This window comes from Sinohyriopsis cumingii, chromosome 13, assembly GCF_028554795.1.
Source record: "Sinohyriopsis cumingii isolate HCF-2022 chromosome 13, ASM2855479v2, whole genome shotgun sequence".
In the NCBI taxonomy this organism is placed as follows: Eukaryota; Metazoa; Mollusca; class Bivalvia; order Unionida; family Unionidae; genus Sinohyriopsis; species Sinohyriopsis cumingii.
In genome coordinates, this window is record NC_142973.1 from 29,411,696 (window position 1) to 29,432,053 (window position 20,358).

Below are 20,358 nucleotides of genomic sequence, written 5' to 3' on the forward strand. Positions count from 1 at the left end.
ATTATTTTGATGGAGTGGCCTAACAGTGGCCATGTTATGCTGAATTTAATAAAATAAATATCATACTTGGTGTTTTTCTTTATGTTCCATTTTGCATTATATAAATAACATGCATTAACGGCTGATAATTATATCAACCTCAATTTGGTGTTGAGTCATTGGTTATATTTTGTCTTCTTATATGATGAAATGCAGGACCAGTAGGTTACGGATATGACCAGTAACATCTCCAGTTTGCAGGAATTTTTGTCAAGTTTCAAACATTGTTTCTTCAGGCAGAAATCTGTTTAGGGAGAAAAGGTCAATAATTAGATGAGACTTCTTGAGAAGCAGGTAAATACAGAGTAGAAGGCTTGAGATTGGGTTTTAACACCCTCTCTACTGCTTCCTTCTGAAAATGAGAATAAACCTCTTCCTTTAAGTAGTCACCAGATTTAACTGGTGGAAGCAAATGGAGGACTGTACTAGAGGAAGGTGATCTTCAAACTGAAGCTGGTATCCATCTCTAAGGACCCAACCATCAACTGTTATGCCTTATTAAATCTGTGAAACAGGTTTAGCCTTGTGCCAATGGGAACCAAAAGAAAAAATATGGTCTGCAGGAGAGGAAGCTAGTCCCTAGGGCTGTCCACCCTTGTCCTTAGGAAAGGGGGATCAGTCTGTGAACTTCTTCCCTGGACCTTTGTGGGATGCTCTTCTAGGGTCCACCTGCTGAGGAGAAGCTATGAACTGGGGGTTTCAGTTTGACTGGAGCTGAGTGGCTTTAAAGAATTTTGCCAATGGGCACTGAGGACAGTCAGGATAATTTTGCTTACTGGCTGGTTTCAAGGAGCCAGAAGTGGATGCAAGGGATTGGTGTTGATGGTCTCTTGGATCCTATGTAACCACATAGGGGAGGCACCCTCCAAAGAGTCTCAGTCTCCAGTCTCCAGGATGAGAAGGGCAGCTCTCATTAGGTTCTTAATGTGGTCTGATAAAATCTTAGAAGTATCCAGAGCAACATCCTTGTGGAGGTAGAAAAATTCCACTGATAAAACCAAGGACAAAAACAATGTATGTATAGAAGTCTGAGCCAACAAAAAGTGGAGAGCCATTGACAACAGTGATTCCTCCTGCAGCTGGGTGAATGAGGTTTCTGAAAAGAGGACATCATGCAAGGCTATGGTTTCTAGAGACCTGACCTTTTGTTATAAGGATTCCAGTTGTTTCATTGGAAAGTGAGACCAGGTCCCTGAAGAACTAGCCACTTGAGGCACTTCAGTATCAAAAGTGTGAGGTTTAGAGAGCAGGCAGGGGTTGGAACCTTGTAGCTAGAAGCAACTACTAAGGGTTGCAGTGTTGGGGTGGGGTACAGACCACACCCTATGTTTAAGCAAAAGCTTGGTCCTTTCAAAACCTCTGAGAGTTCCTTGATCATAACTTAGCAAGGAAGAGATCTGGTTGAGAGTTTGCCCCAGAAAGTTTTTTTCCAAACTGCAAAGAATTTTGGAGTCATAAGAACCTGAAGGTTTGGAACATGTTATGGTAAACATCTTTTACTACATTAACAAATGACGAGGATTCCTCCTCATCTGCCTCATTAACCAAAGGATGAAAAAGGGTGCAGGACACAAATGGAGGGGTGCCACATTGGCATACTCTTTGTCAAACTTGTTGGCTTCAACTAGGACAGAAAGGAAATCTTTGTACTGCACTCTCTCCTGGGAGGCAGAATATGACCCAATGCATCTCTGTTTTGGGGGAGACTTAGGGGGGAAGAGAAACTTGAACTGGTAGCTCCTACTGCACAGTTAATGGACTGTTTATAGGTCCACCCTTTTAGACCCAACCAAATAAGATGATGTACATCCACAGCCAGGAGGCTGCGCAATGGAAAAGGGCCTAATACTTCCTAATATCCCATAGAGATTTAGTGAAATAAAAAGGAAAGGAGGAGATGCTGACCTGATCCCCATCCCTAATCTAGCATCTATAAGCTGGTTTCCATTCCACTGCTCGATGAAATATTAGTCTGGAGAGGTAGAAGACTTGGCCCAATCCCTATTTCTGTACCATAGAGGCTCCAAAGACCCGTTTGGTGCCCATTATCCTGTATCCAGTACCCTCTGTTCAGGACCAGATGCCCAGTCACCAGGCAAGGATTCAACTTCCAGCTATAGGATAAGTTAATCCCCAGATCTGACAGACTTCAATCTATGCATTCCTCTTGTCAGGGGGCTCAATCACATCACTGACAATGGGCTTTTGGGACTGAAAGGGTGCTGCTCCCCCTTTTGAGGGGGTGCAACACATAATCAGCCTTTATCATGCTGTGGGTCAGTAGAGGGTGCTGCTCTCCTACATGAGGGGGGCTGACTTGTTCTCTGCCCTTTCCCACCAGCCCTAAAAGTATCTGGAGATTTGGGCAGTCCTCCTTTGAGACCTGAAGGACTCAGAAAAAGAGAACCCAGAAAACTCTGATGAAGATGAAAATACCTTCTTCCTCACTTGCTAGGTTCTGTCCACTCACCAAAGGATTCCATGTCTTGTCAGACTAAATGCTGCAAAATAGACAAAGATCTGCCTTCTTACTGTGTGTGCAGGACAAACAAGTGGGGGTATCACGGGGGGATTTCCTGGAGCCACACCTGCCCACAGCTTGCTGTCCCAGTCATTGTTCTTGAAATAAAGATGCTGAAAAGACTTGTTATACAGAGAAAAAAATTCTTCATAGGTATGTATAAACCAGATAGAGCATAAACAAAGTCTAAGATAATATAATTTATTAGCAAAAGGCTTCAGTACAGAAAAAGTGATAAAACAAGTAAAGCAAATACCATCACTACCAAATCAGCAAAAGAGACCAGTAGCTTAAAATTGGTAATAATACAGAGTAATTTAAGGAAAGCTATCCAATGCTAAAATGTAACAAGAGCCTGTGTTCAATAGCTGAGCACAATAAATGAAGTGAAGCTGTGGTGCTGCTAAGTATAAAATTGTCACAATTCATGATGCAGGTAAAGAGGGTTAAAACGATTGTCAGGCAGACTGCAGATTGCAAGGATAGGAACCCTTTGCTGTATTGAAATTATTTTTCAAATAAAAATACAACCAAATTGAAAAAACTAATACCCTGAAAAGGGGTAAAAAGGACATTGAAATGCCAATACATAACTGCTTGTAGAGAACAAATATACAAAACACTCTCAAGAGAGCTTAAATAAACAGTGATAAAAGTTGATCAGGGTATAATACTAATGTTTAAGAAGAATATAGTACACAAGACAATTAATAATTTGCTTGATGATTCATGAAGTGGCAGCTTCTTTACATAAGCGATGTTGAAAATTACAACATGGCAGCAACAAAAATAATGAAAACCACCAGCACACAAGCCCAATATGTATGGGGTGCTCCTGCAGTGGTCATCTAGTGTTGTAGAAGCTTCTGGTTCACCCCAATGGGAAGACAACATTTTTGTCAGTTGATCAGTATTTTCCTCCTGGAAAATTGTTAACCATGCAAATAACAGCAGGTACAGATACTGAAACAACATTAAAATAGATGAAAAATTTGTTAGTCTCAATAAAGAATTTTCTATTTTATCTAAACAACCAATGTCTTTAAAGCCTTACATTCTATGTACCATCTAGAAACTAGTATATGGAAGACAACGATTTGCAGCTAATAATGGTATCTGCAAGGAAATGTATTTAAATTTTCCTTTGACACATGAAGGTTAACATGAAGGTAAACTAATTAACTACTGGCTTCCTATATGCACTGCATGATGTGAAAGAGATAAAATGATTCAGGAGCAGAAATTATTCGTTCATTTTTTAAAGTATGTCAGGAAATATTTCATCAGCTAGAATTCCACAGTCATAACTTTAGAATAGCCATTATTAATTCCATCAGTCATTCTTGCCATCTGAGGATTTCTGAAAATTCTTTTGTTTTTCTAGGCCTTGAAAAGCTGAAAGTTAGTTTAAGATTTTTGAGGATTTTCATAACATTCAAATGATTGACATACATAAATCAGTCCATCAAACAATGAATGAAACTGTTTGCTATGAAATCAGCAAATCAACAGATAAAATAAATGAACAAATAGAATAACAAAAGACTCCTTTGTTGAGTATGCCTTTAAGTTAGTAAAAACACTGAGCCTAAGTTAAAAAAATTTAATGTAGGGTGTTGAAGGACATAACAAGGATGCCATAGTGATATCAAGCTTCTGCCAGGGCTCAGGCTCAACATAAAATAAGAGACCATAAAATTCAAATAGTAATTCTCTATTAAAGCGTATTTCATGTAACCTTCCATACCCTAAATGATCCCATGAGATGACACACGGGTCATGTGACTGGAAAGTATGCAAGTCAAAAGTGATAGTAAGTTTTAGCTGCTAACAAAATTTCTGTAATTTTTCCATGAGTTCAGGTTTAAGGTTTTTACTCATGATTTTGTAGACTCTTGTAAAAGACAATCAGGCTCGGATTAGTAGTTTCCTTTATATCATACCAAGTTTACAGTGATTTCTTCCTATATCAAGCTTCTGCTATGGCAGGTTTAACAATAAATCAGAGACCAGAATTACAGATAATAATTCTCTATCATAATGCATTATGGGTAAAGGTTTTCTCCTTGACCAAGAAAATTTGTCCAAGTATACTATATAAATGGTCTGCTTTCAACTGTCAAGCAGTCTGATAGAAATAAGGTGCAATATTTCAGTGTTTTTTTAAATACAGATGAATGATGAGTAAAAAGGTTGCTCCTATATACCTTCATTCCCAGTAGAGTATGTTCCAGTACCACACATGTACCTTTTCCCATCTCTACAGGCATACCCTGACTCACAAGGGAGGCAACTACCAGGGCAGTAGGTGTCATTACATGTTATGTAGTGGTTATCTTCACATATGCTAGCATTGCCATTCTTACATCGCTGAAAAACAATGCAAATCTCCATCATGTTCAAATAAACCAGAACAACGTAAATCACCATTATAATGACATATCAATCTAATCAGCGTAAACTATACTGTATTTATTCAATGATAAACCCTTGGTGGATGATAATTACCCAGCCCCACACCCCAAATTTTGTCAAATATTTACTAAAGTCATCTTTATGTGTTAATAAGTACATTTCTACCTTTTGAAAATTTGATTACGTAGGCCTTCTGTGTTCATCATGGAAGAAATACTGTGGAAATTTTCTTTGTGTGATAGTGTCCCAGTGGTAGCACTCAGTAGACTGAATTGCATCCAAAAGAGTTTGAAGTTAGGTCCCAAGCTGGCCACTGCTGTTGTGCCCTTAATGAAGCAACTCTTAACTCTTTACCTTCTGCTAACGCATATATGCAACCATAAAAATAGCCTTGTAACCCCAGAGATGCATTTACAAGCTGCTAATAATACTCTCTCAGTCCTGGCTGGCTCATACATGTGTTTCCGGCCAAGGGTTGGGAAACCCCAGATACACATATACACATTTTATATTAAAGCTTTGTACTGGATGAAATTACAAACATCCGTTCTCTTTTATAATATTTAGCCAATGAAAATAGTCCATACATAAAATGATGAACGTATTCTATTGGTAGTTTTACAGCATATAAGTGGGAAATTCTATTGAAAACGAGGTCAGTGGTGACAGTAAAACAAAATGTCAACATTCATGTATTCCGATGACGATTCTGATGGAAGTTTTGAAGGATTTGAAAGTGATGATATTGATTTTATTAAGATTCAAGATGAAGGATTGGACATTAGTATAAGTCCTGTGTTGACACCTGACATTTCAGGTTAATCTGAATCCGAGGATGAAACACGAGACAATCAAATCTGGTCAGAACACATGAGACCAGTAAATGTGGATGACTTTACAGCAGTTTCAGGGCCAACATTTATTTTAGAAGAAAATGGAAGGGAGATAGCTTTCTTTTTACATGCTTCAGGCAATATCATAAAAAATTACCAAATCTGCAATAAAATAGTGGACACATTGGTGTGCAAAATAGTGGTGAGAAAAGTAATCTAATATACATTTTAAACACATATATTGAGATATATTTTTTTATTATAAATATGTCAATATAAACATTGATTCATGTGGATTATATGTACTTGTTGGTGGAAATGAGTGTCACAAAACATTGATAAGTGTTTAAAATTTTATTTTTCATTAAATTACATAGTTTGCATGGGACAAAATTGATACAGAAAATGTAGACAGCATGTAAATAACTCAAGAAGTTCTCACTCAGGCAGCTATTATGATGCTCTGGGGTTCAGCCTACAAACAGCCTATTCACTCTGTAAGCACTGTACTCACCCAATCGTCAAGAAAGGTGCAAATAATCAAATCTGTTTGTATGGTCACCTTTATACATCAATCACTTTGTCTCAATGAGCATTTTAATTTTGGCAAGTTTTCTATATAAATGTCATGTATACAATGGTCACCTGCTTTTGGTGGTCAGTAGCCAGGAGTTTTCTTACCAAATATTAGTTTCTCACTGCTTTAGGTGGTCAGTGCAGTGACCACTCAGTGTATGCAAATTAAACTTTTGCTTCATGAGGAAGGCATTGTATAAATAAAGGCATGTCAAGTGAATCATTCTCTATTTATCATAAGTCTATCACATCGGCTGACTGTCTTTTCATCTCTGAGTTAAGCCAGTGGTTAATCCAGATAATGTTTGAAGTATGAACAACTGTTCTGAAGCATAATCACAGAGGTTGGCCAAATAAAAGTTAGTCTCCTGTTGCAGTCATAAGTAAGCTGTCAATAAGTAGTGAACTTTAGCGTTTTGTGATAGTGCACAAAACAAAGGTCTCTGATTTTGTTTTTAGTCAGTGGTGATTTAATTTACAGGATGGATTGAAGAGTGTACAGTAATAGTGTGTGGAACACAAGCTTGATAAAGAACAAGATATACAAGTGTTTTATGACTTTCTTGAATATAAGTGCACAACAACAAAATCTTTTGATCATGACAAAAACAACAACAACAACAACAATAATAATAATAATAAACAAAAACATAAACAGAAAATGGTATCTGGTGCATGGTATTTCTTCAAAAAAGGTGAACTTGCATACATTGGTCACCTATGTACAAAGGCCATTTTGTCCTTTTCCCATTGATGACCACAAGTTACAGGTTTAGCTGCACACTACAACTGCTCTAAAAAAATGTTCTGTTGGATAGCATTCAAATGTGCTGTTGTCTTGAGGATGTATACACTTCATGTGGTTTATTAAACAGACTTTTTTTGACAAGGGAAATATACATGGGGCCAGTATAACCGAATAATCCAGGTATATACTCAGCTGAGCAATTTGCTCATTGCAACACAGGGAGGTTATTCACCACCCTGCATGAAGAGAAAAAGCACTTGGAAGTTTTACTGAGCATTGTACTTACCCATCCCTCTGGACATGGTGAACACTTGGAGGCTGCACCAAATGAGTGTTCTGTGGGACTGCGTCCACAGGTACTGTTCTCCTGGGGAGGGTCACATCGGCCACAGGGTTTCATTGACCCATCCCCCTCACAGTAATATGTTGTGTAACATCTCACACAGCTAGTGTCATCTGTGAATAGCCAGTTATTGTATTTAACAGATTGTCCCTACCTTGATGATTTCATTTGGTCCAGCTTACTAAATTTCTTTAAAGTGACCCCCTTGTTAATTTTAAATCCTTAGGAATACAGTGAACAGTCTTGAAAGACCACCCCTTCTACCCAAAAACTATGGTCTCTCAGGACAGGTGGTCACTCATGACAGGTCATAATGATATATAATCAATAAATATTTACATTTCAAATCTGGTCTCTAAAGAAAGGTGATCTCTCATAGCAGCAGTCTTTTAGGACAGTGAAACTTCTCTAAACTGGACATATATATATACACACGCACAGTATTCCCTGAATCATGCAAGTCATAACTGTGGACCACCTTATTGGTGAGTTGGTGAGTTTGCCTTTATATTAAGGTATATTATACATACTATTAATTTTAAATAATGAAATGGGAACCATGATTATACCTGTTTATAAAAAGAAATACCTTATAATGAGGTAATTTACACATAATAATGCTATTAAATAATTAAATGGAATTCACAACTATATATGCCTTATAAAAGGGATTATCTTATATTGAGGTATTTTACACATAAAATTATTATTAAATAATTAAATAGAATCCATTATCATAACTCCCTTATATTGAGGTATTGTATAAATATTGATACAATTAAATAATGAAGTGGAATCCATAACTATACCTGCAATATAAAAGGGACTGCCTTATACTGAGATACATTATAGTGAGGGAGTACTGTATTTTGGACAGTCTGTAGATGATGCCAAATTACAGAGGAGCAATTAATGAATGTTCAATGTAGCATGAGAAATCTTTATAGCATCATAATGTAATTTTCCCACATGCTCAAAGGACCAATTAATACCTTTTTTTTTTATAGAAAAAAAAATTGGTCTACCACACAAATCATCAAGTGTCATAAATTTTATCAATGAAAATGGTGGATATTTGTTCAAACTACACTATTTACATTGGTAAACCTATTTTCTATTAATTGTACATGTAGTTTAGCATGGTAATCAATGCACAGACAATAAGAAAGACCTAAAGGAAAATCTTAATTAAGAACAAAGGTACTTACAGAACAACTGTTTAGCTTGAGTACATCCAGAGAACTCCAGTCTCAATGAAATGTTGGATCCATACCATGTCCAGGGGTTGATGCGAATGTATTGAGCTAGAACTGGTGGGTCAAGGTCAACTGTTACCACAGAAATGCTGTCAGTGTTAGCCAGAAAGATCTAAAAGTTTATAAGAAAAATGTACATTTCATAACGAAATGTTAGGATTATCAAACTATATTTCTTTTTCTACTTAACAACAAACTTCATTGCATCCCACTTATCTTTCAACAGTTACAATTTATGATTCCAAACACTTAGGGGCCATCCATTTAGTACGTATGCATGGAGGGGGGGTAACCCAAATGCATATGCTTGTGTAGGAGGGCGGCAACTGATAATGTACGTATGAATAGGAAATTATGGTGGGGGGGGGAAATCTCAAATAATTTGTCTACATTGGCCTTCAAATGAGCCACAGTTACACAGCTTATTTCTTTGATGCAGCCAGACATTCAATGTTGGTGGACTATCTGTTTTATTAAACACGCTAATATTATTAATCCTTAATTGTTTCTGCGTGGATTAAATATAGGCTGTTCTATAGAATTCGGGAGGGGGGTGCGTCAAGCGTATGTATGCAGGTGGGGGTGTGTGTAAAAGGGAAGGTATGTGTATGTGGGCAGGGGTAAAGCTTTGCCATATTTTTGCATATGTACTAAATGGATGGTCCCTTACTGTCTAATAAAATGCTAACAGGCTTAAGGTTTTAGACTGGTTAACATTTTTCATTATATATCAGATCAGTAAGCTTCCCTAACCCTTTTGCCTAGAAAACTGTGTACATTGATGACTAACTAGAAATAAACTGCAGTGTAAAAAGATGACCATTTATGTTCCATGAATATTTTAATTTTATTTTGTTTTTAATCTGATCTGAATGTGTTTTTACTTAATCAGGGCAATCAATGAAAGTCAATATTTATGACACTTTTCGAACTGCCTTAAGAAAAATTTGTTTCTTCCTTTCTGGAAATTAAAGAAAATGCCTGTAATAAATTGTCTTTTGAGTAGATGTATAGAAATATTTCACGAGTGAAGTGGATACACTGCATTGTCACAAGTTTACAGCCTGGCTAGGTAACAGACACTGTATCCTATTTTCAACTGTCACTTAATTTCAATTTATAATCAGCACTAATCTATACCTGATTTACCAATCATTTTCAAACCTGACTGTAATGCAATATTTAATCATGAGGGTTTTATTTCTCCAAAAAATGTGTACTGCTTATCATTGAGTATACAGGTATACAAGAAGCTAAGGGTGAAACAGCAATAGGTCATGTAAATTCAGTACCTGACAATTTCCATGATTCTTGTAGAAAACTAATTATAAAAAAGTTAATAGGCGAGGTCTACTGTCTGCTGCCTGGAGTTAAGTTTTAAGCATTTCTTCATGGCACCTCACTGACTACGTAAATGTACACTAGAGGGTCTATAGTCAACACTTTTTAAGATCTTTAGTTGTTGTTGTTGTTGTTGTAGGGTTTAACGTCATTTTTCAGCACACGATAGGCTATACATGGCGGCCAGTATTAATGGTGGAGGAAGAACCCGGGAAAACCACAGAAAGAACCACCAACCCTCGAGAAGCTACTGGCAAGCTTTCTCACATACCCACATTGGCCGAATCCGAGACTTGAACCTACGCAGACAGAGGTGAGATGGCAGTGATCCGTAATGAAGAGCGCTTTAGACCACTCGGCCACTTAAGATCTTTAGTAATAGTCATCCTGATGTTGAGGGAGGGAGATCAGTGAAGGGAGGGAGATCAGTGAAGGGAGGGAGAGAGACAAAAGGAGCATAAAAAGAGGAAATGGGCTTAAATATGGAAATATTGGTCTGAATAAAACACATAAAGGCAGATATACTTCCTAAATATACTAAAAAAAGTCATTCCAAAAGTGATATCATTACTGTGATGATAAAAGTGATATCACCACTGTGGCAGTGAAAGTGATATTGCCATTGTGGTGGTAAAATTTTTCTCCCCTAGATATATTTCAATATCTCACTATGCAATGCATAATAAAAACAAATATTTGTTGATTCTGAGAGGGAGTCAGTTTTCTCACTTATTTAAAATATTAGTGTCTGAATCAGGAAGTCTTTTTATGATCAGGAGAGTATCATATGTATAAAAGTCACTAACTTATGACAATCCATACCGATTCTCCAGTGCCATTGACATAGAGGGCGAAGTTGGTTTCATCGATACTGTAGAATACTCTGAAAGAGGTGACCCATTCATTGGTATCCTCTCTACCTTGGATGTGAACTTTTGTGTATTTATACGGGGCTTCCATATTGACCTGGAAATACTGGTTCTGGTCAACAATTCCTGCCACCCACCCACCTGTTGTTCCACTATAACTATCTGAGAAAAAAAGATGTCAAAGAATGATTATATACATGGTACAGTTATGTGTACCATTGACTGCACCTAAAAAAAGCTCTCTATTACTGCAATACTGTTCATGGAATGCAAATATTTCTAATGAAAATAAGCCAACAAAAGATAACTGAACTGACCCTACAAACACACACACATAGATTCACTCTAAAATTATCTTACTGTTTGGTGCATGTCCATTAAATTGCAGTCTACAAATGTCTAGGGTTAATGAAGGATCTTAAAGATAAATGAAAATATTATTTCTTTCAATATTTTATCGAGCTGGTAAAAAGGAGTCAAGGGTACTGTAACAGACAGTATACAGCCTATTTCAGATTTAAATGTTTTGGGAAGAGTTTGTTATTACTGTGATTGATGTTGTTGTTGTTATAGGATTTAATGCCATTTTTCAGCACAAGATAGGCTATACATGGCAGCCAGTATAAATGGTGGAGGAAAAACCCATGAAAACCCCAGAAAGAACCACCGACCCATCAGAAGCTACCGCCATGCTTTCTCACGTACCCATACTGGCCGAATTTGAGACTCAAACCCACACAGACAGAGGTGAGATGGCAGTGATGCATAATGGTGAGTGCTTTAGACCACTCAGCCACTTGGGTCCCCTGTGATTGATGATGTACTGGAAATATTTAGCAAAGTTTTTGAACAAATTTGGAAAGGCTGAAATGAATTGGCTGAAGATTCAGTTGCCATTTAAAATACATAGTACACTGCATCATTTATGATGGTGTCTAGCATACATATGAGAATTCGAAGGTTGCTGATAGCTGTGTCATTCTTGTAAAGAATATAAGGAATCATTTCATAATAAGCCTAAAGGAAATTAAAATACTGAATATTGTTCACTTTATTTCTTTTCAATCTATAATTTTGCTCTTTTTTTTAAAGATCACTTCTTGGCAGGTTCCACACTATTTTCTACCTCCCTCATTTGTTTTCAAAAACTCACTGATGCAAAGCCTTAAAATTAAATAGAACATTTCAGTTCATTTGAAATACATTTGAAGGTTTATCAGGTACAGTGTTTTGCAAGGCAAGTAAAACTGAAAGTATAGGTTGTGATGTGGATTTGATGTGATTAAACATATATCATATTTGATATCCCCAGCAATAATTTCCTTTCATGGTGAGGGTAAATACTTTGCTGTTCATAAATTAATTCTTTATATACAAATTTAAAAAGTTTAAAAACAAATCGTTAAAATGTTGGTTCAGAATTTTATTTTTTAGTAGAGACCTTACTCAGAATGATTGCCTACAAATTGTTATTATAACTGTTGTAATTATGTCACTGAAGTAACACTTAAACAAAAATGTACTAACACTAATGTACCAAATATGAAATTTCCCCCAATTCAAATTTCAAAGTAATCCGACATTTTTTCGCTAAATTCAATGATCATACAAAATAAAACTGGACTACAAGTAATCAGCACATTTTTTAATAACTGACCCTGTGTGAATCAAGGCAAAATTAATTTAACAAGTACTGGTGCATATTATATCTACATAAAAGTCTACATTAATACAAGCCATTTTACACTTGAGCAACCATTCTTCTGAAACTTTTAATATATTTAGAAGAAAACATTTCTTATTGGTTGAAGCAAAAAACACCCAAACAATCAATTAGTGTTTAATGCAATATTCAGCACATAATAAATTTTACATATATGGCCAGATACATACATGATGAGAACCGCTGACCTACAGTAGGCCACTGACTGAGGCTTACACCTGTTCTGCCATTGGTTATAGGTATCTGTGAAGGTGAGCTAGGGATAGTGCAATAATTTGAAAATACTAGATGAATGCATACATGATACCATTTGTATTCTGCAAAGTAATTTACATTAGGCAAAAATTCACCAATTGCAATTACTTATTCAGCATCAAGTGTCTTAACTGGCACACAATTAAGTGTGTATCAATAAAGTGTTTCAGTGTTGAACTTCGTAAGGAATTGTCTTCTTTATTTTTAGGCCAGATTTTTGATGAATTAATAACAGGAAAACAATCAAGAAAAATTGTGGAAGAAAATTCTAGTGCCAAAAGTGAACAATAAAATTAGAACAATTAGAAATGGAAAAGATAAGCATAAGTGAAAAAAGTTAGAATGTAAGAGAGAAACTGAAAATAAGATGAATAAATGTCCATTTTTTATATCAATAATGTACTGTTTGTAGTTTTTTTTGTGTGCAAAAAATCTCAGTGAAATTTTAAAAACTTTTGGCAAAATCTCTGAAATTTCAGTGAAATATCACTCAGATTTGGTGAAATACCCAAAATCTTGGTAAAATAAGACATTTACTGTATGTATTCGCACAAACTGAACAGGTATAAGTACTAAAAAGTGCATGACCTGCGTATAAGCTGACCCACAACTTCGAGACATCACAAGATGCATGCGGTAAGTTCTAAATGCATTTACTTAGGCAAATTTATAGTAACAAAAAGTACACGTATACTTATATCAGGCTTGGCATGTATAATTATTAAAAAGAAATGGTATAAACTTGTTTGAAAAGTAATTTTTTTAAATTTTTTGTTTTCTTATTGTTTCTGCCTAATTTATATTTGTGTATAATTTGATCAAACAATGACAAGAACTGAGCAATCGTGAGTTGCTGTAACATTACCTCTCCCTTTTGACTCAATTATTGTTTGTTTATGCATTATTGCATAGGACATTTTATATGAGTGCACCAGTAATTACGTTTTTTATTTTGCCTTGAAAATGTAAATACCTAACTCAATTAAAATTTGATCCCAATATGACAACACAATGAACAACAATACGTTTTGACTCAACACTCGCATTTAGGCTACTGAACTTATTTACATAATGGCACCACCACATGTACATTGTAGGTTTGAACATGCGCTGAATGAAGTACATTCCATTGAATGAAGTACATCCATTGGAGTTGAATCATGGGCACCACTGCACTAAACTTTAATGATATCTCCCAATACAATAATGAAGTTTCAGAAATAATCCTTCAAAAATTATGCTAATACCGTAAAAGCTGAGTTGTAGTTTGCTTTGATGTAAGCAACCTTACACCATACCTGTCAACTCTCATGCCAGGAGAAGAAAAAAAAATCCAGAATTATGGGGTCACTCCATGCCTACCTCCTGATTTCATAATATCTCTTGATTTTTGCAGAGAACTCCCAATTATTACATTATGTCTTTGATTTTCATGTCTCCTATAAAAGAAAAGTCCTACATAAATAGATATATTGTATGCACTCCATGGAAGCCATGTTCTGTTGTATCACCTGTGAATATTGTCATGATGAAATAATTACTTTACTAGAAAGAATTCGCTTCTTCACTAAATAGGATGTTAAGTTTAAACATTTTTCATGTAAATTTTTTTTTTTCATCTACAACGATAAAAAAATTAGAAAATCAACCAGAACAAAAAATAAACAACAATAAAATTATCGGCAATTAATTTCAATCCCAAGAATGATCACCGTGAATGCTGTAGCTCCATGTGCTGTGGCTCCATTCCCACCAAAGAAACTTACACGAGTGAGCACCTGGCATTTTTATACTGTATATACGAACATTAATTACCATCATTAAATTAAAAGAAGGAATGAAAATACATACCATGCATTATGTGTCCTCAAAAATCTAATTCAGAATACATATGTTTTATAGTAAACAATACTAAATGCCTTATGAGTTGACAATAAGGAAATAAGGTTGGATATACAATGAGAGGAAATTAGTTGCCACATGTATGGTATCTTAAGGCTGCCTATTTAGGTACCTTTACTTCAACAAAATTGGTAATCCTTTATTTGCCAATCAATTGCTGGTACTTGCATAAAACATGGTTTCTTTGAATAATGACAAAGGGCCAGTCGTTTTCACAAAATAGTTGCATTGATAAGGATTAACTTTTAATTAGTCATGCTGGCATTCTTGCTTGTTTATTTAAGATTAACATTAGCTATTGTGCAGTTTGGCCACAGCTGACCAGTATATGAAAATAGGGCACGTCATGGGGGAAAATAACACGTGTCATAGGGAGAAACCACATGTCCTTTGCGAATTCGCCCATATTAGACCCAAAAGATCGATCAATATTAGTGAAAACAAGGCTTTAAAAATGACATGAAAAACCTACTGATTTTAGGTCCCAATCTCTCTAAAAAAAATTCTTTAGTCTCGCTACTTGGCTTTTGAAAAGTTGACAGATATGCCGTACACCCAGTTTTACAAAACTATGGTAATCATGTTAATTTTATGGAATGAAAGGCAATTACACATCAATGTACTGGTATAGTTCTCAGTCAAAATTCTCTTTTTACACAAGCCAGTTTTGGGGTTTTAATAATTAACTGGCCTGTTTTGCTGTTGGAAAACAAAAGACAAATCCACCAACTAACAACAAAGGAGATGCTGAAATATCAAGCTTTAAATTGTGTGGAAAGTTATGATGTTGTTCAGCCAAAACACAAAACATAGATTGATGATGATCTTAGTTGATCTATAATGAGAATTTTAGCCTTTATTATTACCACTCTTCGTGAACATGTAAGTTATGCTGGTTATGTGCCTTGTACAATTAAACATGTGTACCTTTTCATAAATATTACCTCAGTTTGTAGGATCGCTTATATCATTGAAAATGAGTAACTCATGAGTGCGTGTTTCAATGTAAATGGAACAGCTATTAAGGACTAGCTGAAATGTTATCTGGAAGAATGCAATTTGGTTGAAACAATGAATAAAGCAAAATCTGCATCTAATATATTTGGGAATAAATAAGGATTTAAGTGATGCTATGCACGCTTTACACTGTGTAAGTATTGTACATTATAGTTCAGCCTGGCCTCCGGGTAAACTCAACCGGCCCACGAAATATGAAGTCTGTTTTTACTTTTATTTAATTTTGTGTTGGAGAAATCAGAAATTATGCACATGCAAAATAATAACAAAATCAATCATAGTACTTGATAACAGTTTAATAAGTGTCGGGTCACTGAAAATGATTTTGTTTACATGCATATATCATAGGACACAGAAAAAATTATTTTTTCGTGTCCCAAGATTTACAGCCAATCCCCCTTCTTCCAGGCCATTATTTTTTCCTAAATTATTCGGCTTATATGCAAATATATAAGGTAAGTGAATCTCACTGAAATTTCAGTCACAATTTCACTAGACCATAGTCTCTGCTTCATATCATGATTTTTGTCCATCATTACCTGCAGTGGAATTTAAGCGCCCTCTCTCTGGTCCAGAAACATCTGAGAATGATGATGAAGCACTGAGAAGTTCGTCCCTCACTATTCCACTGGTAAGTCCTATTGAGTCAGAACATTCTGAAAACAAGAAGAAAATACAAAATATTTTCAGGACCAAATCTTGGTGCTCCTTGTTAAACAAGAGTAGTATATATTACAACAACAATAAAATGAACTGGATGATATAATATGCTACTGGAAGTTAAGCAATGATTGATGGTTTTTCAAGGAGTACCACAAAATTTATGCAAAATTAGTCTGAAGTTGTATTTATCATAAGGCATCATTTTGCATTACTTGATAATGTTGCACTGTGACATTTCTATATACACAATAATTATTGTATATAATGACTCTAATAATAATGTTATGTAACAAAATGATGACTAATTTCACTGCAGAGTTGGTCTCCAAGACGGACATATTGAATTCATTCAAACATCTGATTCTTACAAAGTTGTGCAATACATCCTTTCTCTTGTGTCAAACTGAGCTGAACATTTAAAACTTGTAAAGTGTCAAATCTGACTGGGTCTGTAAAAATTATGTCAGCATATTCCGCTGAGCAAAGAAGTATAGTAGCTTAAATCTCTCAAGGAACAAAAAGGATAATTCATCTCTTCAATGTCACTATTAATTATTCCATGAATTATCCCATGAATTGAACAGGAAACTGAAGTAAAACATAACTGGAAGTAATAATAGTAGTTGTAATAATAGTAATACAGTGTGACCTGCTATAGCATGCTCTGTTATAACATGAATTCGGATATAACACAGATGTGGTGTGGCTCCCGAAATTTCATATACATGTATTTTCTCATACATAAAAAAAATCTTTCTTAAAAGTATGAAGAAAGCATAAAAAGTTTATTATCATCTTGGAGAAGAGATTGCATATGAATAAAACATTACCATCGTAGCATGGCTCCTGAAATTTTATATGTATTTTTTTCATACACAAAAATATAGTTGTTTCTGCTTTCTTCCCAAAAAATAATATTTAAAAAGTTTATTTAGGGATCATGCAGGGCTTCACTAATGTCACAAATTACAATTATTTGTCCTTATTGGCAGCAAAATATACCATCTGGCGATGCTATTTTTGTTGGTGACATTGTTGGCTGGTTAAACTTGTATATACAACCATTGGTTTGGAGTGGATAAATTCAGAGGCCTCATGAAAGGAAGCCATAAAGTTGATATGAAATGCACTGAAATTTATCTACTGTTACATAAACAAATTCTTTGTCCATACTGACAAACCATCTAAACAATGCACTGTTATATCATAATACACTTATGCTGACATTTAGCATGAGTACTGTATGCTGTGGGATATCCGTTTTTTTTTGTTGTTGACATTTATGGTGGCAGAGATCAAATGCATGAGGCATTATCTCATAATCTATCTTTCGTTGGATTTTCAGCCACTCAATGGTAATTAATATATTTACATAGACTGACATTTGTCTGTTGATGGTAAGTAAAATTCCTCTTCTTTTCACTCAGAAATAAATCCTACAGAACACTCACATTTGCTGAATCCCTGTCTTTAGACCAGAACACGTGTCTCTATCATCCACTGACCCTTTTTTAAATTTCTGATGCATGCATGGAAGGAAGCATCACTCTACTACCACAAATGTAAAAAAAATTTAAAAACAAAAACAAAAACAAAACCCAAACAAGGTCTTATTTGTTGGTCTATTCAATAGGCAGGAAGGAACAATGACTACAATTGACCAAATGATGGCCAATTCCTTTTTAAAAAATCTAACCAGATAAAATAGTTTGCTGAAATTTCAAAGAAAACAGATTACCTTTAAAGCATACTAAGCAAATGGAAATAAAAATCAGTCTCAATCATGCAATACAATTATTTGATGTTGCCGCCACAATAAGAAACGGGACTTTGTTTGGTTCTCCAAAGCTGTCCTTTAGCGGTGACTTCAAAAATTAACACATGCACCGTTCATCAAAGAAAGCCAACTAAAATCTTCATAAAAACAAAGAACCTTTCTTCAAATGAAGTCAGTAGCAAACTTTAAAAAAAACCAATGGAATCTGATGCATTGTTTCATTTTCCACTGTGACTGGAATACATTTACTGTGCTGTAAAAGTTTCCTTTTGCAGGAAAAAAGTTAATGCTTATGAACGCTACCAACGGCAGCTTAAAATGCAAACAAACTTTTACTGAATTGGGAGGTACTGAAAAGTAAATGTGCTTTGTCATTCATTACGTGATTGTGCTATTTTTCCCCAATGAATTCAGACCTACATGACCTATGACAAAATTATTGAATATTTTAAAAATCTGTGTGTGTGCATATTTTCAATGGAATTACTTGTATTTTGGATTCAATGTAGGTGATCAGATTCGCGGGTGAGTGCACGGTGTTGATACTTTATTGATGCTATACATGAGACATGTATATGTAAACAGTATACACATATATGTACCAATGCATGGTTCTCTGAAAAAAGTAAAATCTGCTATATGCCTTCTCTGTTTTCACTACAGGTGTATTTCTCATTAAATATGCATCGATTTAAGTTGGTAACTGTGCCAATGAAGCACTTATTTTTGTGCCTGCATTTATTACCTAACCCTCTCCCCCCTGCAAATTTTTTGGGGTACATGCATCATTTTCTTCAGCTAGCTGACCTGGTTACTTATAACACAGTTTGGTCTATAACATGGTCAGGTTCTATGGCTCCCAAGTAGTAATAATAATAACTTTATTTAAAGTTGAAGCTCATTGGTCAACTGACCAATCTTCCATTAGGCCTTCTACAATTACATTTAAGTGTGTATATATATATATATATATATATATATATATATATATATATATATATATATATATATATATATATATATATATATATATATATATATATATAATGCACAACTTTTACAAGATAAGGTGTCTTTAGACAGCAAATGCTATTAAAACTAGATAACTGATCTACTGCGACAATAAAATATGTAGAAGGCTTTAAGGGTGAGTTCATATAGGATTCATACAAATAGTAGTACCAAACATGCATAAAACGTTATAGGTGAGTACACAATAACAATGTTGCAAAAAGTAGTAGTACTGAATTAAACAAAATAATACAAATGATTGTTTCTGTAGATGTTGACTAAGTATGCCTGCTCTTTTATCTATGATGTGTATGCATGGACTTTTTAATACATCTCACTTCTTATCTGTTATGTGTTTAGGCTCTTACAAAATGTAACAAGAAAAAAGTGAAGACAACAAGCTTTGTAAAATTTAATGAAAATTTATTCCCCTTGAAAAACAAGGTAAAAATGAGAAAAAGAATTTACAGTTTTATGAATCAAATCCAAAAATAATACAAGAATTAAAAAATAGAAGTCATAGTAATAAAAAGTCCTAATGAAACTGAATTTGAGTCCCGATGAAATCCAAAATGGAAGGTGATGATGTATGCTATGGTCAGCATCATACTGATGTGTCAACAGTTCTTTGTTGAATTACAGAAAATAATATTCCAGTTTTTTTTTAAATTCTGTATAAATTTCCTCATCCAAGAATTAATTTAGAGCACTAGTATTTGCAGGGACAAAATAATCTTGAAATCCAAAATATTTGAAGAAATTTAATAATCAACCCCAAACTGGTCACAACATAAAACACTTGGACACCTCCAGTGGTAAGGCAAGAATTGAATGAAGAGTCTTTCTCAAAACTTCAGTAATAAATCTAACTACACAACAAAACAGATGCCTGGATGTGGGTCAATCCTCTGGAAAATTCAGAGTTTGTAACAATTGATACATTTTATTTGACACGTAGGCCAGATATGACCTTGATTTAAATCAATGGTTCTTACTCTACGAATGAATAAAAAGAAAATTTTAAAAAAAGTTCTTTACTAGAACCAAGGTCAGAAACTAGAAACAGTGT

The 20,358-nt window shown here is 34.9% G+C and overlaps 1 protein-coding gene across 2 annotated transcripts in view; it reads right to left on the minus strand.

Annotated features, from left to right (window-relative positions):
• Window positions 1–20,358, minus strand: part of LOC149785120 (uncharacterized) — a 279,057-nt gene that overhangs the window by 59,646 nt on the left and 199,053 nt on the right. For both annotated transcript variants that reach the window (XM_089978887.1, XM_089978886.1), the window contains exons 38-42: window positions 16,378–16,494; window positions 10,895–11,103; window positions 8,684–8,843; window positions 7,419–7,588; window positions 4,768–4,930 (exon numbers count right to left, since the gene is read on the minus strand). In XM_089978887.1, coding sequence (XP_089835013.1) covers window positions 4,768–4,930; window positions 7,419–7,588; window positions 8,684–8,843; window positions 10,895–11,103; window positions 16,378–16,494 — 819 coding nt within the window. The remainder of the gene's footprint in view (window positions 1–4,767; window positions 4,931–7,418; window positions 7,589–8,683; window positions 8,844–10,894; window positions 11,104–16,377; window positions 16,495–20,358) is intronic.